Source organism: Myotis davidii, unplaced genomic scaffold, assembly GCF_000327345.1.
Source record: "Myotis davidii unplaced genomic scaffold, ASM32734v1 scaffold1221, whole genome shotgun sequence".
In the NCBI taxonomy this organism is placed as follows: domain Eukaryota; kingdom Metazoa; phylum Chordata; class Mammalia; order Chiroptera; family Vespertilionidae; genus Myotis; species Myotis davidii.
Window position 1 is genome coordinate 19,347 of NW_006291616.1, and position 12,860 is coordinate 32,206.

General features: G+C 44.1%; 1 protein-coding gene across 1 annotated transcript in view; it reads right to left on the reverse strand.

The window, feature by feature from the left end:
• The window catches only part of LOC102752090 (hepatoma-derived growth factor-related protein 3), a 70,493-nt gene that overhangs the window by 7,635 nt on the left and 49,998 nt on the right, over window positions 1-12,860 (reverse strand). The window contains exons 2-3 of the mRNA XM_015564901.1: window positions 2,726-2,802; window positions 1,379-1,430 (exon numbers count right to left, since the gene is read on the reverse strand). Of these exons, the coding sequence (XP_015420387.1) occupies window positions 1,379-1,430; window positions 2,726-2,802 (129 nt within the window). The remainder of the gene's footprint in view (window positions 1-1,378; window positions 1,431-2,725; window positions 2,803-12,860) is intronic.

The following is a 12,860-nucleotide window of genomic DNA, read 5'->3' on the forward strand; positions in this document are numbered from 1 at the left end:
GAAAGGGAGAGTTAGAAACATCGATGAGAGAGAAACATCCATCAGCTGCCTCCCGCACACTCCCTACTGGGTATGTGCCCGCAACCAAGGTACATGCCCTTGACCGGAATTGAACCTGGGACCCTTGAGTCTGCAGGCCGACGCTCTATCCACTGAGCCAAACTGGCTAGGGCAAATGTAAAGTATTTTTAATATCAATATCTACTAAGGTGCTAGGGGATATTTTTGTAAACAAATTAAAAATAGCTCAATCCTTAGAGCATCGTCTTGATATAACAAGGTTGTGGATTTGATCCCTGGTCAGGACATATACAAGAATCAGCCAGCGAATGTATAAAATAACTGAACAACAAATTGATATTTCTCTCTCTCTCCCAAATCAATACATAAAAATTTAAAAAAGTTTATAAATTAAATAAATGAATAAATAAATCCTCTGAGTTAGGCACCTATCAGAGATGTTTTATAGACATGCTTCAAGGCAGAAAAAAACAGATAGCTGGGTATACAAACCAGCAATTCTGGATTGTGCTACTTTCTTCTTTTTTTTTTTTAAATAAAATATATTTGTATTGATTTCAGAGTTATAGACATGCTTCAAGGCAGAAAAAAACAGACAGCTGGGTATACAAACCAGCAATCCTGGATTGTGCTACTTTCTTCTTTTTTTTTTAAAATAAAATATATTTGTATTGATTTCAGAGAGGAAGGGAGAGAGATAGAAACATCAATGCTGAGAGACAATCATTGATCAGCTGCCTCCTGCACGCCCCCTACTGGGGATGGAGCCCACAACCTGGGCATGTGCCCTTGACCGGAATCGAACCTGGGACCTTTCAGTCTGCAGGCCGAAAGATGCTCTATCCACTGAGCCACACCAGCCAGGGCTGGATTGTGCTCCTTCCCAGCAATCTCTCTCTGAAAGAAAACATAAGTTGCGTAGGCCACAGTGTCTATTAGATAAAAGCAAAACGAAAGAAAATAACACTAACTTCCTGAGTGAAACCCAACTATTTCTCACGTGAAGACAAGAAAGACATTTGTCTCCAGGGCCCTCTCATGGCGAGCTCCCTTGCCAGGCCCGTTTGCGGACGAAGCCAGAGTGGCAGGCAGCAGGCAGCAGGCAGCGGCACAGCTCATCCTGCCTCTACTAACACCCAAGTGAACATAAGGGTGACCCTGAATTTGAAGACGTGTAAGATTTCGCAATAGTTTTCAGCTTCCCCCCACATTTGCCATTTCTACTCCATGTGTGCGTAATTAACCATACACATGCTTAGTGTGTCAGGGCTGCCGACGGTCCCCACGTACCCATTATCGCCTTTCTTTTATTAATGGGTTGATTACTCCTCCCGATTTCCCCCTCCCCAGAGCCTACTTTTCCAGCTGCCCTAACAGCTGGGTGTGGCCACACGACCAACTTCTTGCCACTGGAATGGATGCAAGCGGAAGTGACACCTGCAATTTTCCTGTCATTTCCTTACGAGAAGTTACTTGTTCTCTTTCTTTCCCCTTCCCTCCACCTGGAAGATGCACAGGTGCTGTTTAGCCAATTTGTTTGTTTTCTAATGAAAACTTTTTTATTTTTAAAGAAATAAGCAGCCCTAGCAGGTTTGGTTCAGAGCTTCAGCCTGCAGACGGAAGGGTCCCGGGTTCAATTCCGGTCAAGGGCACATGCCCAGGTTGTGGGCTCCATCCCCAGTAGGGGGCGTGCAGGAGGCAGCCGATCAATGATTCTCTCATAACTGATGTTTCTATCTCTCTCTCCCGCCCTCTCTGAAATCAATAAAAATATATGGTCTTAACCGGTTTGGCTCAGTGGATACAGCTTTGGCCCGCGGACTCAAGGGTCCTGGGTTCGATTCCAGCCAAGGGCATGTACCTTGGTTGCGGGCATATCCCAAGTAGGGGGTGTGCAGGAGGCAGCTGATCGATGTTTCTCTCTCATCGATGTTTCTGACTCTCTATCTCTCTCCCTTCCTCTCTGTAAAAAAAAAAACAAACCATCAGTAAAATATATTAAAAACAAATAAAAATATATGGAAAAAGAAATATGCAGACAAGGACAACGCACCACAAGGAATGGCAGGACAGAGGAACCTGGGTCCCTAGAACACAGCATTCTACCCACCCCGTTCTATCTGCCTAGCTCTGGATTGTTGCAAAAGAAATAAACTTCTGTATCATTTAAAATACCTGTCTTTCAGGTTCTTTTATCCAACAGGTTAGCCTGTACTCTAACCAATACAATTAGAAAACCTTAAAAAATTTGTGGTATGTGTGCTCTGGGGTCCCACAGATTAAGAGCGCCGTAGAGAACACAGTTTTGCTCTGGGATAACTTACATTTATCACAGAGTGTAGTATCACAGGAAGTATGAATGGGAAGTCTGTGAAGTATGAATGGGAAACATTTCTCTGGACAGAAACATGTCAGAGCTACAAGAGCAATGACTGGTGGCGAGAGGATCACCGTGGGACTTAGAAGCGTCCCAAAGGGGAATTCTGGGTGATTCACACATTTGAACAGAAACAAAGATGACATTTAAAAGGAAACTGTCTGAAAATCTTTACCTTAAGAAAAACACATTAAGGTTTGCCATTTTACATATAATTGATTATAATGATTTGCACAACATGTGAAATGTTATAGATCCTCTATGCACAATGCAGTCTAGCAGAGTCAAACTGGAGCTTTGAAACTTCAGGTCGGTTTGCTGACTTACGTTTCATGGGTGCCAAAAAAGAAGATAGGATACTTGTTTGCTGGAGGTTTCACCGCTCCCTCTGGGAGTTCATCAATCTATTAGAGATAAACATAAATTATTAAATAGGCAGTTAAATCATGTAAAATACTATAAACATGATGCCAACATTGAGAACTTATTAACGTCAAAATAAAATTACTCTAACAAAAATCCCAATAGTTTTTCTTTGCTTGAACCTTACAAAATGCTTCTATTTTTTTCTTAAAATATTTTTAAATTTATTTATTTTTGTTTGTTATAAAATAATTCTAAAGGCCAATGGGGCCCAACGCATAGATGAGAGTAACACTGTAAATGGATTATAACCATCGTGGACATACATCAATCAGGAACCGCAACTACTCACTCACTTCCTTCCATTCAGGAGAATTACTCCTGGGAGCCGATCCTAGTGAGGTAATTAAAACAACAACAACAAAACCTCAAAAGATGCACTTTGGGGGGATAATAGCCAATTCACGGGGGATAATAGCGAATTCACACACACACACGCCCCCTAGAAATGGAGCCTTGCCAAACAGAATGAAGAAAAATTAACTCTGATCATGCCACCTCCTTGCTTCAAATCCTTCTACAGTAGCTACTGACCACAGCCTTCCTAGCTGTGCGTCTGGAACCCGTGGAGCTAGTAAAAACTAAAAATACGGCAGCCTTTCCCCAGACCTCCTACCAATTCTTACGTACAGCTGAGGCGGAGAAGCTGGAGGGGATTATGTCCAAACCCCTCAGAACGTTCTATAGCTAGAATGTTCTAGGAAACGTTCCTAGACTCTGAAATCTCCATCCGTGGCCCCAACCTTTCCTCTGTTTCCAGGCAGGAAATCACAAACACCTACAAACCACCCGGAGGTCCTACGAGCAGCTTAACCTGGACAAGAGGCTGCAAACGGGAGGCGAGGCAGGCACCCTGAGCTGGAGAGCAAGGAAAGGGGCCTGGCCTTGTCTCTGGAAGGAATCTGCAGCCTCGGGAACTAACAGCCCAAGACACCGGCCGGAGGCGTCCGCACCACAGTGCACCTCTGAGCTGCTGGGCCATGTGCGCGGAGCACACGCTCCGGTGAACTGAGCAAAAGCGGACGCTGAGTCCACAAATCTGAAGTCAGGTCCTGCTTCTGATCTGCATTGTGGCATCGCGGGCATCACTTCATCTCGTGGGACCCTGACTTACGTCTGTAAAATGCGATGGCTCCACTAGGTAACTCTAGGTTTCCTGGAATTCCATGACTTGTCTAAAACGGAACTAATTTCCTTGGACTTGGTTTTTGTTTCCTGTCTTAATTATGGGGAGAGATTTCACTGCTTTACTCAGCTCTTCCAAACCCTCCCCCAAAAGTATTTAAAGCATCTCTTGGGACCCTGACTTCCGTCTGTAAAATGCGATGGCTCCACTAGGTAACCTCTAGGTTTCCTGGAATTCCATGGCTTGTCTAAAACGGAACTAATTTCCTTGGACTTGGTTTTTGTTTCCTGTCTTAATTATGGGGAGAGATTTCACTGCTTTACTCAGCTCTTCCAAACCCTCCCCCAAAAGTATTTAAAGACAGAGAATCATGGAAAACTAAATTCAGATGATTGCGAAACCAATTCATAAGACTGTGCTAATTTGGGCATGGCTCTTTTTAAAAAAAAATATTTTTATTGATTGCAGAGAGGAAGGGAGAGAGACACATCAATGATGAGAGTCATTGATCGGCTGCCTCCTGCACATCCCCCTATTGGGGATCGAGCAACAACCCGGGCATTTGCCCTGACCGGGAATCTAACCGTGACCTCCAGGTTCATAGGTTGACGCTCAACCACTGAGCCACGCTGGCTGGGCATCACTCTTAATTTTTGGTATCAATTCCATTGGGTTTTATGTTGTCATCATAAAATTATATGCAATATTTGCTTTTTTCACCTTAAATTCTCTTTTGTCTGATATAAAGTATTGCCATTTCTCTTTTTACTCAACTTCGATAAAGGGGTATTTCCAATTCGGGGGTAATTCTTGCCTTCTATTTTCTGTTAGGTTGGTTTCTTATAAACATTATATTGTTGGTTTTTCGTTATCAATCCAAATGGAGACCATTCATGCTTGCATATCATGTCTGGCTTTTTATGCCTGCATTTTTCTCTTTGTGTTTAGCTTTATTCTATGAATTATAACTCAAATACCTCACTTTTAATTCTACAAGTACTTCAAATACTTCAAGAACACCATTTAAACAGTAGTATTTACCTAATAATATAAAGACAGTATTTATGTATTCTAATCTGAAGGGCTTTCCCCTCTCTTCCTTCTTTTCTTATTCATTAATCTCTCCTCTATTTTGTTTTACTGTTTGGTTTAATAAATTAGTAATCACTTTTCTTGTTATAGGGACTGTAGGCAACTACCCAGGGCAGATGTCTTCAAAGGAACAGCAAGAAGGCAAAGAGCAGATGGAACAGGATGTCAACAAGGAACGTCTTGAGAATCAGTTTCAGCTGAAGACCCAAGACAGCAAAGTACACACTCCTAAATGAGGTGGTAACCACGTCAGCCCTGCGAAGAATGCGGTAAAAAACCCTTGTAGACTTAGCTCCACCACCACCACCACCACCACCACAAAATAGGGTGGGAGAGGGCAGGAAGAGTTGGACATTAGGAGAGGATTTTGGGGAAAAGCTCCCTTCCCCAAGACTGTTGGGAGAGCTTGAGATAAGGTCTTCCGGGGCTTGGGAGTCACAGAAGATGGGGGTTTGACTCAAGTCTGAGAAACCTTGAGAAAGAGCCCAGGACTTTCTGGTTAGCTGCTCTGATGGCAGCGTGAACGGGGAGCGACTTGCACTCCCAGAGTTTCCATGGTAAAGATTCAAGTCTTCCATGAACCATTCGCTAGCGATAGGGTGGGGTTGTCTTAACACCTGTCCAACAGGCCAGCGGTCGCCAACCTTTCGGACCTCACGAACCACGGACCACTGGTCTGCTGCAATAGGCCATCTAGAGGTAAGGGGACCACAGCAGGAAGAAGGGAGAAATGTACCGTGAGATAGTCAGGGAGGGAGGGGGCAGTTTTAATATTCCAAAAAGAGGCTCATTAGCCTGTATAGAGAAGTGAAAATGAGATAAAGCCAGGAATACTGGTGGTAGGCTGCTTCTAAAGTGGCACCAATGATTCTCATTTCCTGGCATTCTTGGCCTCGTACAATCCCCTCTTCTTGAGTGTGGGCTTGATCTGCTTACTCCTAATGAATGGAATACGGCAAATGTCCGGTCCATCTTGCTGAGTTTCGCCCTTTTGCTTGCTTGCTGAGGAAGCCAGTTGCTGTTTTGAGTTGCTCAATGGAGAAGACCATGTGGCCTGGAACCCAGGAAGGGCTCTGACCAACAGCCCGTGAACAAACAAGGCCTTTACGCCAATAACCCAGGAGGAACCAAACCCTGCCAACAATTGGAGTGAGCTTAGAGGCTCATCCATCCCCTTAAGATGATCCTGGGGGAGACACAGAGGCAGAAGGTCCAGGTAAGCTATTCCCGGGTTCCTAACCCACAGAAACTGTGTGAAATGTATACCCCAACTGAGCATTTTACTTAAAAAAATTATACTTTTGGCCCTCACCGGTTTGGCTCAGTGGATAGAGTGTCAGCCAAAGGACTGAAGAAGGGTCCTGGGTTTGATTCTGATCATGGGCATGTACCTTGTTGCGGGCTCGATCCCCAATGGGGGCGTGTAGGAGGCAGCTGATCGATGTTTCTCTCTCATTGATGTTTCTAACTCTCTATCCCTCTCCCCTCCTCTCTGTAAAAATCAATAAAATTTATTTTAAAAATTATACTTTTGCATTATCATCTTGATGACTACCTTTCATATCATATCTACATCTATATATGTATATGGGATATATCACAGACACTTTTATCATGGAGATCCTTTTTCTTTTCTTTTTAATATATTTTATTGTTTTTTTACAGAGAGGAAGGGAGAGGGATAGAGAGTTAGAAACATCGATGAGAAACATCGATCAGCTGCCTCCTGCACGCCCCCTACTGGGGATGTGCCCGCCACCCAGGTACATGCCCTTGACCGGAATCGAAATCGAACCTGGGACCCTTGAGTCCACAGGCTGACCTTCTATCCACTGAGCCAAGCTGGTTAGGGTAGATCCTTTTTCTTTTAAATTGTGGTGTGTGTGTTTATCAAGAGAGTGGGTGAGTGGAGGCTTACTTCCACAACTTCCCTCAGACGTACTTTTATCCCCAGTTAATCATTATTAATAACAAAGTATGTTTTCCTCCATGTTTATATACATACAAATGTTTTATACACGGGGGAAATGTTTTGGAGGGAGACGACTGTGTTTTATGCGTACACACACACAAAATGAATCACATTTTATTAAATTCTCTGCATTATGAAGAGTCCTTAAAATCAAATGGCATAGATTTAACTCATTTACTTTTTAAAAATATATTTTTATTGATTTCAGAGAGGGAGAGGGAGAGAGAGAGACAGAAACATCAATGATGAGAATCATTGACTGGCTGCCTCCAGCACCCCCCCTCGCCCCCCCACTGGGAATCGACCCCGCAAGCAACGGAGGCTGTGCCCTGACCAGGAATCAAACTGTGACCTCCTAGTTCAAAGGTCAATGCTCAACCACTGAGTCATGCCGGTCAGGCTAACCCATTTATCTTTAATGGATGCACAATAATCCAGTAATTAGATAACCTATAATTTATTTGACTTTTCTCTACTGGGTGGGTGTTTATCTTATTTTTAGTGTTTTTGCCCTTTAAAAAGGGCTACCGTAAACATATTTAGATTTTTATGTACTGCAGCTTCTATTTCCACAAGATAGATTTGCAGGAGTGAGATTGCTGGATCACAGATTAGAGGTATTTTTCATTTTAATAGGTATTGCCAGATTGCTTTCAAAACAGGCTGTAAAAATTTACATTTCCACCAAGGTATGAAAATGACCTCCCTTCCAATCTCCGACAGCATGAGGTGTTCATGCTCTTTTAGATTTGCATTTCCCTGATTAATGGCGAGATTAAACATCTTTTCATAGGTTTATTGGCCATTACGATTTGCCCTTCAGGGAACTGACTATTCCCATCATTTCTGCATTTCTGTACAGGGTTCTATCTTTTTACTATTCACTTGTAATATATTAACCTGATATCTGTAATTTCCATAGCAAATATCTTTCTCCATTATATAATATGTCCATTGAAACATTTTCTTTTCTTGAGTTCCAGGACACTGTACTCTCCTGATTCTTTTTCCCCTTCCTCACATAGCTCCACTTACTCCCTTGGTGATTTCATCCAATTTCAAGGTTTTGAATGGCATCTATGTGTCTCATTTTTTACCCCCAAACTCCAGACCTCCAATCTGAGACCTCCAGACCTTCAGCCTCACTAGCTGGGTGTCTCTAGGCATTTCAAATAAAAGAGGTCTAAAAACGAACTCTTAGTCTTATGGCCTACCCTGCCTGCCATTTAGTATTCCTGATGTAATTGGCATCACTGCCCACCGAGATGCTCCCATTAGAAATCTGTAAGTTCTTTATATATATTTATTAGAAGCCCAGTGCACGAATTTGTGTGCGGGTGGGGTCCGGCTGGCCCCGTCCCTGATTGGGATGGGGGGGCTAATCGGGGGTGGGGCTGTGGGTGGTTGGCTGCCCCGCCCCCCGGTTGAACTCCTGGTCGAGGGGACAATTTGCATATTAGCCTTTTATTATAGGATATTGGTTGATTTCAGGGAGGAAGGAAGAGAGAGAGATAGAAACATCAATGATGAGAGAGAATCATTGATGGGCTGCCTCCTGCACGTTCCCTCCTGGGGAATTGAGCCCGCAACCCAGGCATATGCCCTTGACCCTTCAGTCCACAGGCTGATGCTCTATCCACTGAGCCAAACCAGCTAGGGCGAAATATGTAAGTTCTTATTTATTTCCCATAAAGACATATCTATCACTAAGTCCTTCAATTACACCCCTAATACCAACCTAACCAGTTCTTTCTACACCCACTATGCTCCCCTATGGTCTACTCCATCATCACCTAACGCCTCTAATTTTTTAAAAAAATATATTTTTATTGATTTCAGAGTGAAAGTGAGAGGGAGAGAGAGAGAAACATCAGTGATGAGAGAATCATTGATCAGCTGCCTCCTGCATGCCCCGCACTGGGATCAAGCCCGCAACCTGAGCATGTGCCCTTGACCAGAATCGAACCTGGGACCTTTCAGTCCGCAGGCCTATGCTCTATCCACCGAGCCAAACTGGCTAGGACACGCCTCAACCTCTACAAAAGCCTCCTAACTGGGCCCTTTGCATCCACCTCCCTGCCCCCCACCCACACCCCCAACAATCAATTCTTCAGATCCTCAACACAAGTCAGATCATATCATCTGCCCAAAACTCCCCAAGGACTTTCCATCGTTTTAAACATCCTAAACTCATTAATGTAACTGTGAGACCCGATGTGATAGGTGTTTCGTCTCCCTCCTTTCCTCTCCCCAGTGCTAGCTCGGTCTGATTTAGCCTGTGGGAGAGGAAAAACGCAGCAGAAAGACAGGAGGAGGGAGGAAACGCTCACATTTCGGATTGCAGCAATGACCCAGAATGCCTCTGCGAAGGGGGACCTCTGCCCTAGACTACTGGGAACAGACAAAAGGCAAACTGACCGAATCGAGTACAAGTCTGAGAACGCCTCAACATTTAACTTACAGCAGCATGAATAACACGCTAAGGCTTTCGCCGGGCCATCTGCTAAACGCATCCTATTGTACTTTATCTCATTTTAAGGATAAAGATGTGAAGATAGCTTTGTCTCTCTGCCAAAAGCAACAATCTGAAAATAAGAAAGCAAAGAACAAAACCAAAAAGACTTGGATGCATATAGGTTTCTGACAGGAATGCTAAACAAATATTTAAAAACAGAAAGTAGACAGGAGGAAGAAAACACCGATAGGTGCTCGTTAAGAGAGTGGACAATTGGCAATTATTCTGATTAGGAAACTGATGGTAACTTTCGCTGTTTCAATGTCATTGTCAATAAAATAAGAAATAAACAAAGCACAATGAGCTAGTTGCAACGGTTCCACATGTAGAGGGCAAGATTTGGTTCCTGGCATAATAAATAGCATCCAGAAAATACAGCACTTAAAAAAAATATTTTTTTTTTATTGATTTCAGAGAGGAAGGAAGAGGGAGGGAGAGATAGAAACATCAATGATGAGAGAGAATCATGGATCGGCTGCCTCCTGCACACCCCCTACTGGGGATCAAGTCTGCAACCTGGGCATATGCCCTTGACCGGAATTGAACCTGGGACCCTTCAGTCCGCAGGCCGATGCTCTATCCACTGAGCCAAACGGACTGAAAGGTCCCAGTGCTTTTTGGATAATTTTCTCAGATTGCTTCCTTCAGCTCATCTCAGTAGACCATTTGCTGGGGCAGAGAAGACAATAAAAGAATGATCCACTGCCCTAAGTGGTTTGGCTCGGTGGATAGAGCGTCGGCCTTCGGACTGAAAGGTCCCAGGTTCGATTCCGGTCAAGGGCATGTACCTTGGTTCCAGGCACATGCCCAGTAGGAGGCGTGCAGGAGGCAGCTGGTCGATGTTTCTCTCTCATCGATGTTTCTAACTCTGTCTCTCCCTTCCTCTCTATAAAAAAATCAATAAAATATATATTTTTTAAAAAGAATGACCCAGGAAGAGGTTTGTGGGATGAATGAATCAAAGGGGAAAGGAGATTAGGGTGAGAGTACTTCAAGTGATCACATGGGTCTCTTTTTGGGTAAGGAAGGAGTGAAGCCAGGAGGGGCTAGTATACCAAGGGAAAATGAGGAGGCAAGAGTTTAGTGGGTGGTCCTAGCCGGTTTGGCTCCGTGGATAGAGCGTTGGCCTCCGGACTGAAGGGTCCCGGGTTCGATTCTGGTCAAGGGCACATGCCTGGGTTTTGGCCTCGATCCCCAGTAGGGGGCGTGCAGGAGGCAGACAATCCATGATTCTCTCTCATCATTGATGTTTCTATCTCCCTCTCCCTTCCTCTTTGAAATCAATAAAAAATATACTTAAAGAAAAAAAAAAGAGTTTACTGGGTGTTTACAATGATAGCGAATGAGAAGCAATTTAGTGGAGCAAAGGAGGGGTGTTCAATCACCGTCATCTCCATTTCACTTCAACCAACTCCTCCAACTGTCCGCGCTTGTTGAACTACTATTTCTGTAGTTTGCTTTTACAGCAATGGCAAAACAAGGGACACATTTGTTCTTGGTTACCTGATCCCTTGTCATAAAATACATCCTTACCCCAAACAAGGAGCTTATTAAAAATGGGCAATGGAGGCCATCATATTTCATAACTCTATCAAAGGCTCTGTCCTTCCCCTGCCACCTGCATAACACAAGACAGGGCCGGGGAAAACAACAGGCTGAGCTAAACAGCCAGAGGTCTTGAATACCTGCCTTGACACTCAGATTAATGTGGTATATTACCCCTTATGTTCCCCTATATTTCAGTTTAGTATAATGGGGTTATGTTCCAAGAGAAGTGTATTAATTTTGTGTGAGTTAATCAGCCAGATGTGAGATATAAAACTGTGCTGATTATAACTTTTCAGAAATGTATATATACATATTTTTTAGAAATTGAAGGCCACTCCACCTGCACGTCTTCTGGTTTCAGAGACCCTCATCCTCCCCCAGCTGCTGTGGCTCAGTGGCTGAGCATCGACCTGTGAACCAGGTCACTGTTCGATTCCCGGTCAGAGCACATGCCTGGGTTGCAGGCTCAATCCCCAGGAGGGGGCGTGCAGGAGGTAGCTGATCAATGATTCTCATCATTGATGTCTCTATCTTTTTCTCCCTCTCCCTTCCTCTCTAAAGTCAAAAAGATATATATATATTAAAGCGTGGGCTTTAAAAAAAAATATTTTATTGAGTTTTTACAAAGAGGAAGGGAGAGGGATAGAGAGCCAGAAACATCGAGCAGCTGCCTCCTGCACACTCCCCACTGGGGATGTGCCCGCAACCCAGGTACATGCCCTTGACCGGAATCGAACCTGGGACCCTTCAGTCCACAGGCCAACGCTCTAACCACTGAGCCAAACCGGTTACGGCAATAACATATATTTAAAAAAATAAATAACAGGCCCTCATCCTCAATCATACACAGCTTCACAAACCCAAGGAAACCCCAGAGCCTCATCACTACCAGCCAGGGAACACCAGGTGCTCCGACCGCGCAGTAGTTAGCAAACGTACGGAGCTCATGACCCTTCAGAAGGCATGTACGTGAAACTACAATTACCTTCAAGAGAGCTGTAGGTACATTTACAGTTCAAAGATTAAAAGGAAGAGGAGAGTAGAAAGATTTGCTCTGTATACCCAGCCTTTTGAGACCAAGGGAAATACTGACCTGGATGGTTAAACGACCTAACATAATATCACTTTCACTTTTTAAGTTCATATGATCTTCAGATAAGGCTGTGACTACAGAAGATTTAGCTCAGGACTATCAATTCATCCCCCAAATCCAACTGCTGTTCTACATAGAGATGCATCTCATATAGTAATTTCTCTTTGGCCTAATAGACCAGATCAGTACTTTTCTTTTTCTTTAAAAAGAGAGAGTGAAACATTGATCTGTTGTTCCACTTATTTATGCACTCATTGGTCGCTTCTTGTATGTGTCCTGCCCAGGGATCAAACCCACAACCCTGGCATATTGGGATGACACTCTAGCCAACTCAGTTACCGGCCAGTGCCACCAGACCAGTGCTTTTCACACTGTAGGTAGTGAAACCGATTTGATACAAAATGCAATATCTTATATAATAAAAGGCTAATATGCAAATTGTCCCCTCAACTGGGAGTTTGACCAGGGGGCAGGGCCGGCCCACTAATCTCCGATGTGCCTCTCCCTGCTAGCCTGATTGGCCCCGATTGGTGCAGGCTGGCAGGACCCCGCCTGTATACAAATTCATGCACGGAACCTCTAATAAATATATAAGACTAGGGGCCCGGTGCACGAAATTCGTGCACTTGGTGTGTGTGTGGGGGGGGGGGGAGTGTCCCTCAGCCCAGCCTGCCCCCTCTCACCTACTGGGAG